The following is a 20,904-nucleotide window of genomic DNA, read 5'->3' as shown; positions in this document are numbered from 1 at the left end:
ACCTACACTAGAAAAATGATTGACGCTTCCTACAAGTGACGCATCCGATTTGTGGAATTCCAGTATATTAGAGTGAAATGTGTAACAAGATGAAAAACAATGCTTATCCTTTTTCAATTCAGCGACACCTGTTGGGAGGAGCCCAAGGAAAGAAGTTAAGCCAAAAGTGAAATCCCCAACATCGAGGAGAAGTAGCTCTTCATCAGAGAAGAAGAAGAAAAAGATGGTTTCGCCGGATATTGAGGTGAAGATGACACATTTTGTGTCCCCTTCGGAATTCTACCTGCAGAGGGCAGAGGCTGGAAAACAGGGATTAGATCAGTAGGTTATCTTTTGTAGTTTGTTTGTTTATTAAAGTTGTTGTTATGAAACTTGTCTGTTTGTCAAAGCAAAACAAGGTGGAGGTTCTGTCATAGCCTTGGTGTGGTCGGCATCGTCAACAGTGAGCAAAGATTTGACCTTGGCAATAATGGTTTGAGATATTCAAATGAGACTTGGCATTCATGTTGTCTTAGACAATATGCATATTTGATGCAAGGCCCATTAAACTGGGTTGTATAACTGGTGAGTGAAACTTCTTTTTGAATGATCAAACAACAACAGACAAGAGTTCACTACGTGGCACTTTAAATTGAGATGTTAGTCATAACTTGAATTTAAAACTGTTAAAGAAGTTCACATGAAACTAACCTCATGTCGTTCATGACAATACCCACATGTATAGCAAGACTCGTAACTACTTAAATACATGTTGATATTTAGTAATGCCCCTTGATGGACTGGTAAAAATGGATAGACATTGGCATTCTCGTGTGTTGTTCTTGTGTGAAGTATTTACATAACAATGCAGCTGGTGATATTATAAAATTACTTTGCACATGTGTTCGGTATATCAAGTCTAAAAGATGAGGTGCAAGATCTGCGTCCCTACCTCTTACTGCATCACTTCTCCACACTTCATGTCAACTGGCATATGCTTAGTTTATTAAAGCTTCTCCTGAATGTAGGCATGTTAGTAATTGCATAATCTGTTGGATGGCATTTTGGGGGCATTTATCACTTACTGTGACATCCCTTTTTTTGAAGACAATCAGTCATGGTACTGTCACAGTTTTAATGTAGGGAACAAAGACATTGCGCAAAAAAAAACCCCTCTAACTTACACCTTAGTCAAACACAGGTACTGAAGTGTGTTGCACCTCAGGAATATTTGCCAAAAGATTACATGAAGCTTATGAGCTGGTCTTTTATTTGAAAAATAAACTCTGTTTTGGGGCACAAGTCAAGGGCCCAAACAACAATAAATGAAAGACACAAATGTATAATCATCACATACATAAATACTTACACTACAAACAGACCAGCCAAGTCAAGGTTTTCAATACTCGGGCCAAATATTCTGTGATGGGACACATCCATATGAAACTGTGAACTGTTTTAATGTTAAATTATTGTCAACTGTCTTCTTTAGTTTTAAGACATATAAAATTAAGGTAAAATGTAAGGATATTGATATTATTATAAACATATTCTTACTGGTACGAATTACATTCCAAAACGTACCTCTGACAATGGCCTTAACATCCTTGTTGATGATTTGGATAATATATAAACAATTATGATACATTTTCTTACCAGATTGATGCAGGATATGAACAAAGCCTTCCAGAACACCGAGCCAGAATGGTTGAACCTGAAGAAAGGCTCGTTCTGTGTAGCTTTTTCTACGTCCATGGGCCGATGGTATCGTGCCAAGGTCAAGAAGGTTCTCCACAAAACACTCATGGAGGTATGTCGGGGAAATAATTATGACATTTTACAAATTTGGTAATTAAAAAAAAAAAATGTGAAAATATTTTATTTTAGATCTCTTACATGTGATTTAATTATCTTAAAGGTTTATTTATTGAATGCTGAAGTGCTGTATTGCACTTTGTAAAATTTAGATATATTTTGCACTTACGGTATTGAAATAAAGACAGTCCCAAAAATGTTCCAGCACGTCATTTGACAGCAAAAATCAGAATATTGTGAACACATATGGAAAAATTAATAAAATAGCACTTTAAAGTGTTGGAACAATTTTCCCCCAGTTGGCATAAGAAGTACACAATTTTCTTAACAGTCATTCTTAGTTCTCAATGTTTAAGAAAATATTATTTCCCCAGGTATACATGATTGACTACGGCTTTTCCGAAGTGCTTAGCGTAAGTAATCTGCGAGCCACACTGCGTCAATTTCGTCTTCACCCGAGTTACGCGTTCGCTAGCAAGCTGTACGGTGTTCTGCCGGCTGGAGGAATGTCAGAGTGGTCACGAACGGCATGTGAATTCATGGAGGACCAGATCTGCAACAAGAAACTGTTTCTGTTAAAGAGGGTATGCTTCTCGGTCTAAGACACTATGGCCTCATCTTATCAATGATAATATCGTATGGTTGCTTTTTCAAATCAATATTTCTACACTTATATTGCGAAGGCAATAGTTTTATTTATCAGTTTAAGCAAAGTTTAATTGTATTTGTAACAGTTGCATTATATTTAACTAAAATCATTAAAAATATCTTGTTAAATTCATGAGCAATAGATAAGCAAGATTCAAATGAAGTTTTAGGGTAATTTAAGGCCATCATGGCCCTCTTGTTTGTCTAGAACCGTTACACAATTTCTGCTCTAGGGTAGCCGGGAGGATGGTAAGCAGCCTGTTGATCTGGTTTATTAGGAGTATGTGGAAGAGACATCCTCGCAGCTGGGCATTTTGACATTCAACTCAATAATATACATGTTCTGATATATTCATGCATAATGTCCCCTCTAGGATAGCCTCGTTGATGGTAAGGTGCCTGTTAACCTGATATATTTGGAATATGGAGTGAACACCTTGGAGTTCGGCATCTTGATGTTTCATTCCATTTTATACAAGTACTGATATGCATGCATACTGTCCCCTCTAGGATAGCCCGGAGGATGGTAAGGTGCCTATAGACCTGGTATATGAGGAGTACGTACAAGAAACGGCCTTGGAGCCGGGCATTCGGACATTCCATTCCATTATTGACCGCCTCAAGGAGCAGGGACTGGCCATACCAATGCCCAAGTAAGAAATGCTGAATTTTTATGTGGGGCATATTGTAGAAAATAACTACAGAATTTTGCAATTCTTTCTCATTCTGTTTCTATCGTTAAAATCACTGTTTAGTATGTTGTTTAAAAGCAAAAACATGTACTCATGTATTATCAATGTCCCGGGCAAAATTATTGACCTGGAGTTGGTCAGCAGCCAATTTAAGCAGGATTCATCTTTATATTTGTTTTCCTGCACAACATAAGACCACTTCCTCCAATGGTGTCCTAAGTTATGAAACAATCATGTAAAATAGAACTATTAAACTAATTGGCCTAGATGTATATAACTGCAACATGTGCATATATTTTCAGGAAGCTCACAGAGACTACAAAGGAAGAGAAGGTCTTTCCTGTGCTGTATTTTAAGAAGGCAGAGGCTGAAGTGAAGACTGGTGACAAGGTGATGCCGGTGTATGTGGACTTTGACGCTGTCATCCACTGTTACACCATGGAAGGTGGTAAGGGGATTTAATTACTTGGAGTAAAGATTCTTTCATGAAGAAATCGTAGGCTGCAGTGAAGGTGGGGTCAAGGTTATGCATGTGAACTTTGACCTTTGAAACTGTCATATGCCATAGTCCATTCTGCATTTTTTCATCTAGTATATCCTCAAATTTTTCATTGGTTCATTCATGCCATATTAATGGGGACCTCCTTAGAGAATTAGTACAGAAAAAAATGGGATTTTGACATTAGCCCAGGGGATTTTAAACACCTAAATAATCATCAATATCTAGACATATCATTTTCTGGAAGGATTCCTAGTTTTCTCAGAAAACCATGGCAACTTGCCCTCAGCCCCCGGGGATTTTCATATATCCTCATTAATTGGACCAGTTTGGGCATATTTTTTGGCGCATTATACTTACAAGCATTTAATTAAACTAAGTGCTTAATTTTGTAGAAAATGTATAAAGCAATTTAGTCAACAATTTTCCAAATCACACACACACAAAAATATAAAGAATTGTTTTAAATTCTTGGGATTTTCATCCTCTGCCGGGGGATGGATCGAAATTATTGGGGATTTTCCCCAATTACATACACACACTAAAATAGAAAGATGTTTTCAAATTCTTGGTAGTTTTTCCCCACTGGAAAAGATTTCATACATCTTAGCTTATTTGGAATAGAATGCTTATCTCAGGGGGGTGATGACATGTTAATTAGGACAGAATCATACTAGATCATTTGTTTGACAAACAAGTAGATGGCAGAAAAATACACAATAACCAGACATGTATTTGACGTAACTGCCCCATATTTCAGACGACTTGTTCCAGTCTATGTGTGACAGTCTACAGCAAAAGTTCAAGTACAGCGACCCACATGGCCCTGAACAGAAGTGGATCAAGGGGCAGGCGTGTGTGGCCTTCTATGAGAAGGACCAAGCATGGCATAGGGCCGCCATACTTGAGGTTGACCCAGAAAAAGTGAAGGTTAGGGGCCTTATTCAATAACAATATTTGGTTCATCTTTATGATTAATATACAGTCGAAACTCTTTATGTCGGCTTTGTCGGGACCTAGGGAAAAAGGTCGACATAACAAACATTCGACACATCCGAATTAACAAAAAATATCACCAATCCCAACACATTTGAGTTTGATTTATGTCCTATGTCCGACTTCTGCAATTGAACGGTCTTGTTACTTTTTACCGTCGTGAAAACTCCAAATGTATAATTGAAAAATAAAGTGAAAAAGAAATAAATTAATTGTGTCAAATTTGTTTAATTCAATTTATTGGTTTAAAAAAGTTTGATTCCTTATGCAGTGTAGAGAAATTTCCTCGTCATATAACTTTCATTGTTGTCGAATTTTCCTATGATGTCATCGGGGTCCTCCTGCATTTTCTCTTTTATCAAAAACATAAACAACTTGAATTATTCACACTTATTAAATAAACTCCAATCATGACAGTTTGTTATTTTGACACGAACGGTAATTTATTGACATGCCGCAAACCGTCATGAATATTTTGCCACCTACAGCTCGATCTACAGTTCGACATAAGAAACAAGGGTAATGTGTGAAAATCGACCACAGGGACTCTACAAGGTGGTCGACATAGCAAAAAAATCGAGATAGAAAATTTGACACAAGCAGATTTATTTTATATAGAAGAAGAAGGAATAAATTCAGGACCGGAGAAAAAAGTCGACCCAAACAGAAAGTTGAGAAATCTGACGTTGACATAGCGAGTCTGGACTGTATGGAATAAAATCTCTGTGATATCATTGCTGTAAGAAGCAATCACGGCACAGGGCATCCATACTTAAATTGAACAAGACAAAGTCAAATAAATATGTTCTGTAAAAGTTTAAAGGGATTAGACACCAGATGGTCCCCAAATTGACAAATATAATATTTCCACAAAACAAACCTAGAATTGTCAATACAAGCTTGTATGTGACTGATAATACATGTCACATGATAGTTTCTCACTGGTCATAATTTGTCAAGAATTTTAGCCTACTTGCTGTCATTTTCGTATATGTTAATCTCTTTCAAACAGTTCCATTGATCAATTTTCACCAATGTTAACCTCTCGGGCTCTGTGTCTGTGTTGTTTGGCAGCAGTTTTCCGCTTCTTTGCACTGGTCGTCCTTTTGGGAACCCATTTTCGTATATGTAAATCTCTTTCAAACAGTTCCATTGATCAATTTCGTCACCAATGTTAACCTCTAGGGCTCTTAATTTTTATGTAATTTTTTTTTTTTACTTACATTTGTATCAACTGATGTCTAGTCCTTGTAATCCTAAAACATTACATGAAGGTTGCAACTGAATACCGTCAACTTTTACACTAACTTTAGTGAATATGGTCAGTTATTAAATAGAAAAACCTGCCATGTTTCACACTCGTTTCTCAAAGTCACATACTTCCATGCTGTTCACAATGTATTCTGGTCAACATTTTAGATTAACTTAATAGTGAGTGGGTGGGGTATGATAGTTGAGATTGAAGGAGTATTTAAATCACACAAAAACACACTTTGATCTCAGTTTTGCACTTAAAGACAAGCATGAACCTCTTGTCTAAGGTGTATATATGTATTCATGCAGTTTCCATGATGTTTACATGTTTTTCCATGCTTTTCATATTTTGTTTACATGTCATTTACATTCAGTTCACATGCTGTTTACATGTTGTTCACATGCTATTAACATGCTGTTAAAAGGCTGTTCACATGCTGATACCATTATATTTACATGCTGTTCACATGCTGTTCAAATACTGTTAACATGCTGTTCGTGACTGTTTACATGCTGTTATAGTACTGTTCACATGCTGTTTACGATATATTTCAGATCATCGTAGCAATATATTTCAGATCAACTTCATTGACTATGGTAACAGCGAGTGGGTGGGGTATGAATGTTTGAGAGCGGATATTGAAGAATTTACCCACATTCCCCAGCAGACCTTCCTGTGTACTCTACATGACATCAGGCCGGTAGGTTTGTTTGTGATTTTTAGGTCAACTGTTTTGACGAAAAAGTCATGCTATTGTTAAAGCCATGGTGTTGGCGTCGTATGCTATTGTTATAGCCATCGTGTCGGTGTCATAGTGCAAATTTTTTTAACTTTGGCTGTAACTAAAAGAATGTTAGTTTAAACAGTATTTATTTCAAATTTACATATACAAGGTATTTTAACAACAATACAATTAATAAGGATTGGAAAACAAGTTACTAAAAACTTACGTAAATTCTGTTCCTAATAGTTGTTTAGTTCAATAAACATATAATATTCAGATCTGATCAAGATGCTTAAGATAAGATGTGTGATGTATTTGGTTATACACTGTTATCATTTCTAACACATGTAGCTATATAGGTTTATCATCTCATGCATGACACACTGCCCCAGGCACCGAACACAGTCCGAACAGACCCGATCAAGCATCGAATCTCCTTGAACTTGATATAAACCTCTGCATAAACAGAAATATATCCTTGTTTTGTTCAAAAGTTGAGCGATCATCACCGAAAAGTAAATTATGAATAGTTATTGCACAAGGAAGGTCATTGAAACATCGCTGTCTCTGGGTGGAGTAAAAGAATGTTGAAGATATTCAGAGACATGCCATCACTCAGGCTTTAATAATGGTTGAGATATCCCTATTGTTTGACAAAAAAACAACAACTTGTGAACGCGTGTGTGTGACTTTTTGGAGAATTTTGTCCAGTCCACTCTACAATAAAGGGTTGTACACTAACTTTATTTAACAGGGGTCATGAAGGGACACATATAGTTGAAATCTATTGTCCCTTCCTGATGTCAGAGGTCCCTTTGAAATGTTCGCCAAGCTGACTTTGTTTTCTTTCTGCAGGTGTCAGTAGTATGACTGTATGGGCATTTTAAGTAGTCTTTGTTTTATAAAGAACTTTACAAACGGTATGGTGTTGAGGGTATTTAGATTCTTGAATATTTCAAAATACTCTAACAATGTAAAGTTCATGTCCCTGAGAGCTCTGTTCCTTTTTTAAACCAGCCAGATCTGCCCATGCATGACTGGAATATGGCCCTTGAAATTCTGCAGTATTTTCTAAGATAAATATCTTTGAACAGAGAGTTGTGTATGATTAAAGAAGTGTTTTCCCTTTGCCCGAAAGGAAAAGTATTGTCCAAGGGAGACAGATTTCTACATAGAGTTGTGTATTATTGTAGTAGTAGTTCTTGCTCTTGTAAAAACATATGGTTTTTTGAATGTGAGCTCAGTATGTATGCCAGTAGGGCATAGAGACTTGTGAGCTTCTTGTTATTGTTTACTGTACTTATAATTATCACTTCTTTGTCATTGTCATAATTCTTATCTTAAATGCAGTGAAGGGACATGTCATTTTTTTCCCATTCTTTGTATTGTTATGTACCCTGAAATTGATGTCATGCATATCATTTCCTATTCTTTTCTATGTTATGTTTATATATCAACTGTATATTCATGTATTTTATGTTATAAATATGTTATGCTCTCCATTGTTGGAGGAATAAAAGAATCCATCCATCCATCCATCCATCCCATCCATCCCATCCATCCCATCCCATCCATCCCATCCATCCCATCCCATCCATCCATCCCATCCATCCCATCCATCCATCCATCCATCCCATCCATCCATCCATCCCATCCATCCCATCCCATCCATCCATCCCATCCATCCATCCATCCATCCATCCCATCCATCCATCCATCCATCCATCTCATCTATCTCATCTATCTATCTATGCTTAAAATTAGCAGAGACTTTTGGCTTTTAGCTTACAATCTACCAGAAATGATTGTTTCCTGACTGGATGCCTGACTTGGAGGTTCCGATGTTCCTCCATGAAATTTGTTGCCTTTGAGTTACCTGGACATTGCAAGTGCCAAGCCGTGGTGATAATGTCATGTTCATATTTCAGGTGGTGGAGGATAGTAAATGGGACACCGCCGTCTTGGAAATGATGCATCGGGATCTCGTCAACAAGTACTGCATCATCACTGTCGTGGTTAGTATCATAATGCATGGCCAAAAAAGTAAATGTTATGAAATAAACATCAGCAGACCATTGTTTAAAACTGTTTAAGTTTTTATTTTTGTTTTATGCAATATTAAAAATGACCTTTCAAGATAAATGTGTTAGTGCGTTAAACATCAACAAAGGGCAAACTACTCTGAAGGTTTTAGATGATGGTTGGAAGGAGTACAGAAATGCTTTTGTGTACAGGAAGGCATATATTGTGGGGTTACAAAAAGGCCCTTGGATCTTAGAACTTTTATAACATAAGGATATTATAGTAAAAAAAGGAATATGCACGAGAAAGGATGAGATCGTGATACGCATGCGTGAGATTCGCACATGGTTTGAAACAACCGAAGCATTCTGAACTGCTTAGGGACCGCGGCGTCCCTAGCAGCAAGCGACTACCTGCTATTTTAGTCAAAATGAATATAATTATTTATATTCAAAAATAATTATTTAGTATAAATAAAAACTTAATCTATCTTGTATATAAGATGTACATTTCATAACAGGAGAAGTTAGGTTATGCCAGTGAGCACATGACAGTACATCTAGAAATCGGAGGCAAGGATTATGGTTCTCGGCTTGTCCAGTTTGGACTGGCCCAGCGGGGGGAATATATAACTGACCAGGAGATTATTAGCAAGCAGATACAGGCTGCAATACAGGTAATGACATTGACAGGATAAAAAAATATGGAGTTTTGTTTCCATGGCAAATTCAAGCAAAAACGCCATTATTTAAAAAAAGTTTTGACCTGAAACTTGGTATACATGTACTTTAATATAACAATTTGGTATAGCATCTTACATAATGATGTGTATGTGTAAATCGTTTATTTTTGTCCAATGATAAAGTGTTAAACCAATGAATATTGTCAGATTTGAGTTTCATTTCGAGAAGAGATTATTACATGAGAATAATATTGTTCTATGAAATGGTCATTTAGAAATAAAGGACAATTTTCTATATAAATAGACTGTCATAGATTGGCAAATAGCAATGTTTTGAACAAAAAATTTGGCTTCTATGCAAGTATTGTTAATTACCGGTATGAAAAGTAGTTAAACAATGTTACTGATAGCTTGCACCATGCAAGAAATATCAATAAAAGTTCAAATCGTAAATGTAGAAAGTCTGGCATTAGCATCTGACAATAAAAATCTATCAGATTTTAAATGTTTTAAAGTTAATGCAGATATCATGAATGATATCATACTGTGTAAATCAATGAGGAGAGAGTTCCTTTGAGATTTAACAATGAATTTGTTTCAGGCCGAGAACCCATTCAAACGCCAACAACTTGCATCAGCGGCAGAAACAGTTGATGTTTTAGTCACCCATATGGAATTGCCCAATGTGGTTAGTAGTTTGTTCCATAAATGGTTTCTTTTTTAAAGCTGCAATCTAACACATGGACCGTTTTGACAACTCTTCTATTTTTTGTCTTAGAACGAGCCAATTTTTGCATAAAGGTTTGGAAAAACGTGAAAAACGTTAAATTGATATTGACCTTATATCCCGATTTTACACTGCCATGATAACTTAATCCAGTTACAGCACATGACTCACATCGAGTTTTTGTGAGTAATGTCCCTTTGATAAAAAAGTAAACAATCTATTTGTTTTCCATTTATTTCTCAATAAATCATTCCATTTATTGACATGTGTTTACCCCGTGATCTTACCTAGGTCAGTGGTTTTCTTCGGTGTACACTGTATCGGTACTTACCCCTTCGTCACTGCTTACATAATTTTGGCCTGAAATGGACTTGAGAAAAAAATTCAAAACCTAATACTAAAGATAGGACGCATTTTCCCCCTAACAATCTGGGGTAAGAAAGTGCGTCCTATACATCGTATAATATGGTATCAGTCTAAAAATAGTGTAAAAATGAGTGACATAATTAATAGATCATAATTATGTTCAGAATGCACAAATAGTTCACAACGTTGAATTTTTTTTTTTTAAACAAATAGTACTTAAAATACTTAATTCTAAAATATATTTCAATCAAGCTTGGAGCTCAAGAATTAATACATTGGCACAGAAGCTTTTTAAGTGTCATTTCGTCATTTTCAATCTCAAAGATGTAAATCTTTGTTATTATCATGTTGAAAAAAATTCAAATGCTTTCAGACTGAATGAATGATGCATACCTGGAACTTTCATTAGTTTTAATATAGTTATTCAATAATTCCATTTTTATCAACTTGCTTTTTTACTAGCAAATCAAGGTTTAAGTCTTTATATGTAAATAATTTTAGGTAAATTACGCCCAAATAGTCACTTGTAATAGTGATTAAAACAAGTACAAATCCACAGCCGAGAATCAACCTTTTGCTTGAGAAACATTTTAGGTTTTGCTATATGTTTAGGCTTGTTCAAGAAAATCTTCAATTATATGAACATACAGTATTCTGAATTGTTCAAGAAAATCTTCAATTATATGAACATACAGTATTCTGAATTGTTCAAGAAAATCTTCAATTATATGAACATACAGTATTCTGAATTGTTCAAGAAAATCTTCAATTATATGAACATACAGTATTCTGAATTGTTCAAGAAAATCTTCAGTTATATGAACATACAGTATTCTGAATTGTTCAAGAAAATCTTCAGTTATATGAACTTACAGTATTCTGAATTGTTCAAGAAAATCTTCAATTATATGAACGTACAGTATTCTGAATTGTTCAAGAAAATCTTCAATTATATGAACGTACAGTATTCTGAATTGTTCAAGAAAATCTTCAATTATATGAACGTACAGTATTCTGAATTGTTCAAGAAAATCTTCAATTATATGAACGTACAGTATTCTGAATTGTTCAAGAAAATCTTCAATTATATGAACGTACAGTATTCTGAATTGTTCAAGAAAATCTTCAATTATATGAACGTACAGTATTCTGAATTGTTCAAGAAAATCTTCAATTATATGAACGTACAGTATTCTGAATTGTTCAAGAAAATTTCAATTTCAATGACTGACAAGTACAAATGAAATGTTGAACAGAAGATGAATGCTGTATATAATTGCAGTGGGCTTTATTAACGGTTACTTCATTTTTCCAACCAAAAGGTGTATGTACAGAACATGAGACTGGACATAAGTCCAGACATGTCAAAGATGACGCGTACAAGACGGGAGGCCAACAACGACCAGCTTAACAAGCTGGAGATGTGCCAGCATGAGCTCAACACCATGGCCCCCACCCTGACTAGCATACCGAGCCCTAAAATTGGTATGTTTATTAGGGTTTGGTTAATATCTTTTAGTGTATTGAATGTCACCCAAAAGTGCTGTTAAATGCATTAATAATTGTAAATGAAGAAATGTTCCGAATGAATTGTTCCTGCCCTAAAACTCTGCGCCTTCTAAAAGAGGCATGGTGTTAATCGAGAATCCAACCTTTTGTGAGAGCAACTTTCATCTCATTTGGGTTTGTTTTTTTGAAATTGGGAAAAGGTATGCAAATTTGGCATTAGGAGTGGGTCAGATATTGGTTAGAGTTGACATGTTGTGACCAAACCTGATATATAGGAAGAGTTTATGGGGGACTTCCATGAGATTGCATTTTAGGCTCCTAGGGTCAAAGCAAAAACCAGTTGAAACTGAATCATACAACAAAGACTGAAGTTCTGCTATCAATTATTGAGAACCTGGTTTTGTCGCATTGAGGCGTTTCTTGTTATTTTTATTAATTTGACTTTTATTTTATTGCTTTTGACAGGCATATTTTACATCTTTAATGTATTCATTTCTAATACAAATTGGCGTAGAGTAGAGCTTGCTGTCCTCAGCTCTTTTTTAAATTGAATTCAGGGGCGAAAAAGTGTGTCCTATTCACAGTATAATATGGTATAAGTTTGTTGTGTGAAATTCCATAGCCATGTTAGGCACTATATTTGATGCTGTGTAAACAATTATAATGTATATTGTAGGAATGGCATGTTGTGCAAAGTTTAAGATGGACCAGTGTTGGTATCGAGCCCTCATTGTGGACATTCTCACTGACAATAACCTGATATTGGTCCATTTTGTCGACTATGGAAACTCGGAATATGTTCGTATTAACAAGTAAGCATAGAAGAATGGACTTGGTTAACGTTTTAATATCTTGTCTTCATTTCTATGTTACTTTTTTAAGGGTTGGGGTACCAGTTGTAATGCATAACTTCTGTCACTGCCCTTTCAATCCTACGCCTGTATACCGGCCAACCTCTAGCCAGTAATTACCCCCCCCCCCCCCCCCCCCCCCCAGTATTATGGGTATATTTCAGACTGAGGACCATATCCTAGAGCTTTTTGTCCATCTCTTGTCATTCCAAGCCTGTAAATTGGCAAACTATGGACTAAGGGCCCTACCCCAGTGTTTCGTCTGCTCTACCGGTCCCGCGCTTGTGTACTGGCAAACCTCCAAGTTAATAAATGCACACTATTTCAATCTGCATATTTCAGACTGCGAGCCCTACCCCAGAGTCTTATGTCCCTGCCATGTCAGTCTCATGCCTGTATTTTGGCAAACCTCCAGCCGCCCAATAACATCTCTGCCTGGACGAAGCTAGCAGATTACCACATGAGAGAGGCTTGCATTAGCCAGACAGTTTCTGCCCATGTCAAGGTAAGGTATGGGAAGTGAACTTCTCCTGTTTGAACAATTGCCAATAGTATATGACTGTATAATCACTTAGATTTTTATGTTTTTCAGCTTTTGTGTTGGTGGCATTGCTGTGCAAAAACAGAGTTATGTCCCTTGACTAGGGAACAAAACAAAAACAGACTACATGTAGTTTTGGCATCTTAACCCTCTACAAAAATCATGCATCAAAATCTTTGGTATCCTTATTTCCCCCCGAAATAAATGCTTATGTTTTGGTTGGAGTGTCAATTTTACCACAATGGAATATAATTATGTACCTAAATGTAAAGGTCAGACACCACTTAATAAATTTCCTATATATGTTATAGTTAGTTGACTAATTTGTACGCAAGTTAACACTCCACTTATTTATAATCACTGTGTATTCCATTAAATGACCATATCAAGTGTATGAGGACAAACAATGCGGTGAAAATGTAAAGTAGATGAAGTTGATCCAGCATGTTCAGCCTGTTTTTTAAAAAGCACAAAGCATTCAGCTTCAAATCATATAAAGATGGAGGTAACTTGTGGTCTGAGATAGTATAGCCATGCTATGATTCACTATCATGTCTTAATTAAAAGAAATAAGGCATTTAACAATGAGTAGGCACATCCAAATTGGTTATTTGCTCTATAATCCTACCATGTGTTTCTTACAGAGTGTAGAACCAACCACAGTTGAGCTTTACCTTCCTGAAAATGATGAAGAAACCTTGGTGTACCAGTCTGTAATTGACAAGGGATATATCTTGTATACAGTCAAGTAAGTGAACCAGTCTAACTGAAGGGTGATACATTTTGTTTACAGTTAGGTAAATGTACGAATCAGTAATCAAAAGGGGATAGGACCTGTTTACAGTCAATTAAGAGTTCCAGTCTGTAATTGACAAGGAAAATATCTCGTATACAGTCATGGAATTGTTCCTTCTTTTAGCAAAACCTGCTATTTTTCCCACATTTTAGTTTAAATTAAATTTTAGTTTAAAAAGTTACATAAGTTTACCTGAGGAACCCGTAGAATACAATAGCGGGAAACCCCGTTCAGTTACAAAACCATGTGGAGCTCCGATGGAGCAATGGGGCAATATTATACATCAGACTCCGGCTGAGAATAATCAATAAATCTCGTGATATTCATGACATCACAGGAGACACATTTTGCTGATTACAGTAAAACTGCGGTCTTTCGAAGGCGGTCGTTTGAGAACCGGCATTCCCTTGAGGTCGGAGCTTGGTCCTGATGATTTTTCCTTTTATTTTCATATAAATTATACTGACGCTGCATTGAAACCTAGATAAGTCGAGGAGTCAAGTACAATAGCCGGTCCCAAATACACAAGTCATGCACAAAACCTGATGGCTCACTCGAGGTCATAATTTCACACTTTTTCCTGAACGTGTGTTCCAAATAAATAAACAATTGCTAGGTGTTAAAATTTTGGAAAGTTGTAAAAATTGCAATGAAAGTTGAAAGGAAATTTGATATGGGGGAGAAACCGTTAATCACTGTTAACGCATGACCTATCAAAGTTGAAATGGCATTTGAGAAGATAATTTTGAGTTTAAACAGTTTTGCGAGGCAGACAAGATGTGCCAATCTTTGGTTTTTGCGAAACTTAAATCTGACTAATGCCATTATATGTACTGTCATATTTACATATTGCTTGTTTAGAAAATGTGCTTTTTGTAAAAAATAAACATAACTATTTATAAAAATAAACATAACTATTTATAATTCTTTTTTTTTCTTTTACATTTAGTTTACAGCCTTTGAACATGTGAGCGATTTCAGCAACGCAACACATAATCAGTGTAGTAGTAAACAGTCGGTTTGACAACTTCAAACTTAAAATACACTGAAAGATATTTCATAACTGACTGGAAAATTGAAACTCAGTTAGTTTTAAACATCGGTTCCATCGAGGTTTCAGCTCGGACCCTGGCGTCCACAAGCGATTGCAGTTTTACTGTATATTATGCAAATATTTCAAGTGGATATATTTTGCCTTCTTTTTTTTTCACATGTCCGAAATCAATTCTACTATTTTTTCTCAGGATTAGTCTTTGCATATAAACACGCTAAATGGCAGGTTTCAATACACTTTTCATAATTTTTTACATTAATTTAGCGGCAATTATCAAGGGTTATTTGTTATGCCTAATGTAAGCCAAATCATCTGCAATCCAAACAAACAAGTCCGAGGATTTAATCTTTTAGGCATGTATTGAAAATTGTTGTATGTGTCGACTGAATATCAAACAGTATGTTGTGTGAAGTCAGAGCTTGAGTGGTATAGAGATTAAAGGCATGTGGTAATGTATTGCAAGGCGAATCGCAGTTTATCTGATGAAAATGAATTTGTCCAATACTGTATGATCCCATTTAACTTTAGATTTGTAAACCAACTACTGTATTAACCTCGTTTGTATCAAGGCTGGTTTGAAAATACCATATGAATTGAAAAAAAAAAAATCAATAATTATCGTCTGAGAACCTTTTACCAGTAATCAATGCAGTGTAAAAACCAACTTTCTTAATGTTTTGTCATTAAAACTACTTCTATGTGGCACAATGACGGAAAAGCCTGTTCTTAGGACATGGAAAGCTGGTTTTTTAACATGTGTCTTCTTAACCAGTCTATGATATAGATTAATTTTTACTAACTAGTGCTTGTATGTTTCTGTTTTCCAGGGATCATTCGAACCCAACTACTCCAGTTTTGCCAGAGACTCAATATGTTGAAACTAGAAATGTAGGAAAGAGCCCAGTACAGAATGTTGATAACTGTATTGAGCATATACAAGCAAACGATGCAATCAGTGTGAAATCTTCTAGTGCACACTGTGAGCAGAATTTGAATAATAGAAAAGCTGCATCATTGTCATCAGCGAATTCTGTTTCCAGCGAACAAAGCGTTACTATGGGTGTGCAGTCAAACATGGTTTATGAGTTTAACAATGAGCAAAGTGAGAGTAGCTCGGCACTTGGAGATTCAGAATCTTTGTCCAAATCTTGGGCCGAGATGGCAGAGGAGGGGTCAACATTGGATTACGAGGAGTTACCTGAATTTGAAACAGATTCTGAAAGGTCGGAGCAGGAACCGATTAAAAGGGCTAGCACTCTTGGGAAAAGGGAGCTTACTGTTGCAGGGATTGATAATTTAAATGCAGGAGCTGGGAAAACATCTATACAGACTAACATAAATATTGACAAATGTGCTGAGGGGAGTTTGAAATTGAATTCAAAAGATGAAGAGCTTTCTTCGGGGGAGATAAATCTTGTAAAAGGGGGAGAAACTGAGGTGGGAAGAAAGAGGGGAAAACTTAGCGAAGAGGAGAGAAAGCGAGTCAAGGAAGAGCGAAGGAAGAATCGTGAGGGAACAAAAGTAGAGTCTGTTCAACATGATGATGAATGCTTTGAATAAGTCTTGAATAGGTGGGGGAAAAAAACACACTCGCAAACTTTTTTTTTGTTTTCATTCCTTACATTAGAAACTGATGTTGGATGTTAAGATAGTGTTGAACTAGAACTATTGAGACCTATGGCATCATGTGTGAATTCAGCACACCTTAGACAGGCATAAGAAACCACTGAGATCTTGAAATGTGGCAGTGCTGGCTGTAATGTTCATGCACACAATACCCTTAGTGAAGAAGCACAGTGCATATTGTCTTACAAAAGGTATATTTTATGATGCTATATTGATACATATGCATTGTTGAAATATAATGAACTGTTTGTCTGGTATTTTACTTGTTGAATTTAACATCTTGTTTATGATATCATTTGCTTAAATTTAGTCAGGACTTGTATGTGTAGCCTAACAGCAGTGTGATGATAAGATGCGCTAACTAAGTGATTATCTCTTTAAACACATAATTAAAGCTATCAGATAATTAAGTTAGATAACTCTTGTTTGATTCTTAATACAATTGGTGAACGCTATTTTTCATTTAGAAAGTTCTGTTCAAGTTTATCGCAAGTTTGGATTTTTAGTAAGATCTCAAAAACTGTTAATTCAATTGACTTTTTATCACACATTAGTTCAGGGCCATTATACAATTTAATTAGACTACTTTGTATATAAGTTTTGGCCCCCGATTGACTTAGAATGTTTTGTACAAGTTTTTCAGCACATTGGGACCTTTGATCATATAAAAAAATGTTACAGCAAGAGTAAAACACTAAAGCTTGGAGCTTTATATATAGATTATATATCATTCACCACAAATTATCACTTGTTTAAATTATATTATGGTGAATTATGGAGTGTGCAGACGTAGAAACAAATGGAAGATGACTTGTATTGAAATTGTTATTTTTAATGGTTTCTATTATGTGATTTCTTTTCTTAATTTGTCTCTCAGCAGTTTTCAAGGATGTCAGCCGTGTTGCTCTGATTTGTCTGTCAATTCAGTAATGTCGCTTTGTTGGTTATCAACTGTTTAAGCTTTGAAACAATTTAGGTACAATTTACAAAACAGAATCAAACTACATTTCTTACCACCATTTATAATAACTATATTGTACTGTTGAAACTGTTTCTCACTGAGTCTATTACTGCTCAGTCAAGTACTGTACACTTTTATTTTTGTTGGATTTGTTATGTGTTGTTTTCTTTACTTTTGTAAATAGTATTGCCCATAAAAATGGAAGCCACATACCAGTATTGCCCATAAAAATGGAAGCCACATTATAGTTTTGCCCATAAAGATGGAAGCCACATTATAGTATTGCCCATAAAGATGGAAGCCACATTATAGTATTGCCCATAAAGATGGAAGCCACATTATAGTATTGCCCATAAAGATGGAAGCCACATTATAGTATTGCCCATAAAGATGGAAGCCACATTATAGTATTGCCCATAAAAATGGAAGCCACATTATAGTATTGCCCATAAAGATGGAAGTCACATTATAGTATTGCCCATAAAGATGGAAGCCACATTATAGTATTGCCCATAAAGATGGAAGCCATATTATACTTTTGCCCATAAAGATGGAAGCCACATTATAGTATTGCCCATAAAAATGGAAGCCACATTATAGTATTGCCCGTAAAGATGGAAGCCATATTATAGTTTTGCCCATAAAGATGGAAGCCCCATACCAGTATTGCCCATAAAGATGGAAGCCACATTATAGTATTGCCCATAAAGATGGAAGCCACATTATAGTATTGCCCATAAAGATGGAAGCCACATACCAGTATTGCCCATAAAAATGGAAGCCACATTATAGTTTTGCCCATAAAGATGGAAGCCACATTATAGTATTGCCCATAAAGATGGAAGCCACATTATAGTATTGCCCGTAAAGATGGAAGCCACATTATAGTATTGCCCATAAAGATGGAAGCCACATTATAGTATTGCCCATAAAGATGGAAGCCACATTATAGTATTGCCCATAAAGATGGAAGCCACATTATAGTATTGCCCATAAAGATGGAAGCCACATTATAGTATTGCCCATAAAGATGGAAGCCACATTATAGTATTGCCTATAAAGCTGAAAGCCACATAGTAGTGTTGCCCATAAAGATGGAAGCCACATTATAGTATTGCCCATAAAGATGGAAGCCACATTATAGTATTGCCCATAAAGATGGAAGCCACATTATAGTTTTGCCCATAAAGATGGAAGCCACATTATAGTTTTGCCCATAAAGATGGAAGCCACATTATAGTATTGCCTATAAAGCTGAAAGCCACATAGTAGTGTTGCCCATAAAGATGGAAGCCACATTATAGTATTGCCCATAAAGCTGAAAGCCCACATAGTAGTGTTGCCCATAAAAATGGAAGCCACACTATAGTATTGCCCATAAAGATGGAAGCCACATTATAGTATTGCCCATAAAGATGGAAGCCACATTATAGTTTTGCCCATAAAGATGGAAGCCACATTATAGTATTGCCCATAAAGATGGAAGCCACATTATAGTATTGCCCATAAAGATGAAAGCCCCATTATAGTATTGCCCATAAAGTTGGAAGCCACATTATAGTATTGCCCATAAAAATGGAAGCCCCATTATAGTTTTGCCCATAAAGATGGAAGCCACATTATAGTATTGCCCATAAAGGTGGAAGCCACATTATAGTATTGCCCATAAAGATGGAAGCCACATTATAGTATTGCCCATAAAGATGGAAGTCACATTATAGTATTGCTCATAAAGGTGGAAGCCACATAAAAAGTATTGCCCATCAAGCTGAAAACCACTTAATGGTGTTGCCCGTAAAGATGGAGGCCACATTATAGTTTTGCCCATAAATATTGAAGCCATGTTAAAGTGTTGCCCATAAAGTTGAAAGCCACATAAAAGTATTGCTCATAAAGCTGAAAGCCACATAATAGTATTGCCCATGAAAATGGAAGCCACATTATTGTATTGCCCATAAAAATGGAAGTCACATAATAGTATTGCCCATAAAGTTGGAGGCGCATTAAAGTATTGCTCATAAAGATGGAAGCCTCACAATAGTATTGCCCATAAAAAGTGAAGCCACACAATCATACTGCCCATATAGATGGAATACACACAATAATATTGCCCATAAAGAGGGAAGTCACTTTAAAGTATTGCACATAAAGATGGAAACCACATACTGGTATTGCTAGAAAAGATGAGAGCCACATAATGGTATTGCCAGATTGGATGAAAGTCACATTATAGTATTGCCCATAAAGATGGAAGTCACATTATAGTACTGCGCATAAAGATGGAAGCCACATTATAGTATTGCCCATAAAGATGGAAGCCACATTATAGTATTGCCTATAAAGATGGAAGTCACATTATAGTTTTGCCCATAAAGATGGAAGCCCCATTATAGTTTTGCCCTTAAAGATGGAAGTCACATTATAGTACTGCGCATAAAGATGGAAGCCACATTATAGTTTTGCCCATAAAGATGGAAGTCACATTACAGTTTTGCTCATAAAGATGGAAGCCACATTATAGTTTTGCCCATAAAGATGGAAGCCACATTATAGTATTGCGCATGAAGTTGAGAGTCACATATTATGACTGCCCATAAAGATGGAAGCCGCACAATAGTATTTCCCATAAAGATGGAAGCCACATAATAGTATTGCCCATAAAGATAGAAGCCTCATACTAGTATTACCCATAAAGATGGAAGCCACATAATAGTATTGCCCATAAAGATGTAAGCCTCGTTCTAGTACCACCCATAAAGATGAAAGCCACATATTATGACTGCCCATAAAGATGGAAGCCTCATACTAGTATTACCCGTAAGGATGGAAGCCACATATAATGACTGCCCATAACGAATATAGCAACATGATAGTATTGCCAATAAAGATGGAAGCCATATAATAGTATTGCCCATGAAGATGGAAGCCACATAATTGTATTGCCCATAAAGATGGAAGTCACATAATAGTATTGCCCATAAAGATAGAAGCCTCATACTAGTATTGCCTTTAAAGATGGAAGCCTCATACTAGTATTGCCTTTAAAGATGGAAGCCTCATACTAGTATTGCCTTTAAAGATGGAAGCCTCATACTAGTATTGCTTTAAAGATGGAAGCCTCATACTAGTATTGCCTTTAAAGATGGAAGCCTCATACTAGT

General features: G+C 36.0%; 1 protein-coding gene across 1 annotated transcript in view; it reads left to right on the top strand.

Moving 5' to 3' along the window:
* Positions 1 to 17,985, top strand: part of LOC128238728 (RING finger protein 17-like) — a 57,850-nt gene extending 39,865 nt beyond the window's left edge. Inside the window, exons 27-41 of the mRNA XM_052954919.1 lie at positions 123 to 321; positions 1,639 to 1,789; positions 2,169 to 2,378; positions 2,953 to 3,095; positions 3,437 to 3,582; positions 4,394 to 4,563; positions 6,462 to 6,584; positions 8,537 to 8,623; positions 9,151 to 9,306; positions 9,914 to 10,000; positions 11,728 to 11,890; positions 12,591 to 12,726; positions 13,108 to 13,270; positions 13,951 to 14,054; positions 15,984 to 17,985. Coding sequence (XP_052810879.1) covers positions 123 to 321; positions 1,639 to 1,789; positions 2,169 to 2,378; positions 2,953 to 3,095; positions 3,437 to 3,582; positions 4,394 to 4,563; positions 6,462 to 6,584; positions 8,537 to 8,623; positions 9,151 to 9,306; positions 9,914 to 10,000; positions 11,728 to 11,890; positions 12,591 to 12,726; positions 13,108 to 13,270; positions 13,951 to 14,054; positions 15,984 to 16,716 — 2,771 coding nt within the window. The 3' untranslated portion in view covers positions 16,717 to 17,985. The remainder of the gene's footprint in view (positions 1 to 122; positions 322 to 1,638; positions 1,790 to 2,168; positions 2,379 to 2,952; positions 3,096 to 3,436; positions 3,583 to 4,393; positions 4,564 to 6,461; positions 6,585 to 8,536; positions 8,624 to 9,150; positions 9,307 to 9,913; positions 10,001 to 11,727; positions 11,891 to 12,590; positions 12,727 to 13,107; positions 13,271 to 13,950; positions 14,055 to 15,983) is intronic.
* The last annotated feature ends 2,919 nt before the right edge of the window (positions 17,986 to 20,904 follow it).

Source organism: Mya arenaria, chromosome 6 (assembly GCF_026914265.1).
Source record: "Mya arenaria isolate MELC-2E11 chromosome 6, ASM2691426v1".
Taxonomy (NCBI): domain Eukaryota; kingdom Metazoa; phylum Mollusca; class Bivalvia; order Myida; family Myidae; genus Mya; species Mya arenaria.
Note: the sequence above shows the minus strand (reverse complement) of the source record. Positions and strands in the feature narration are given on the sequence as shown.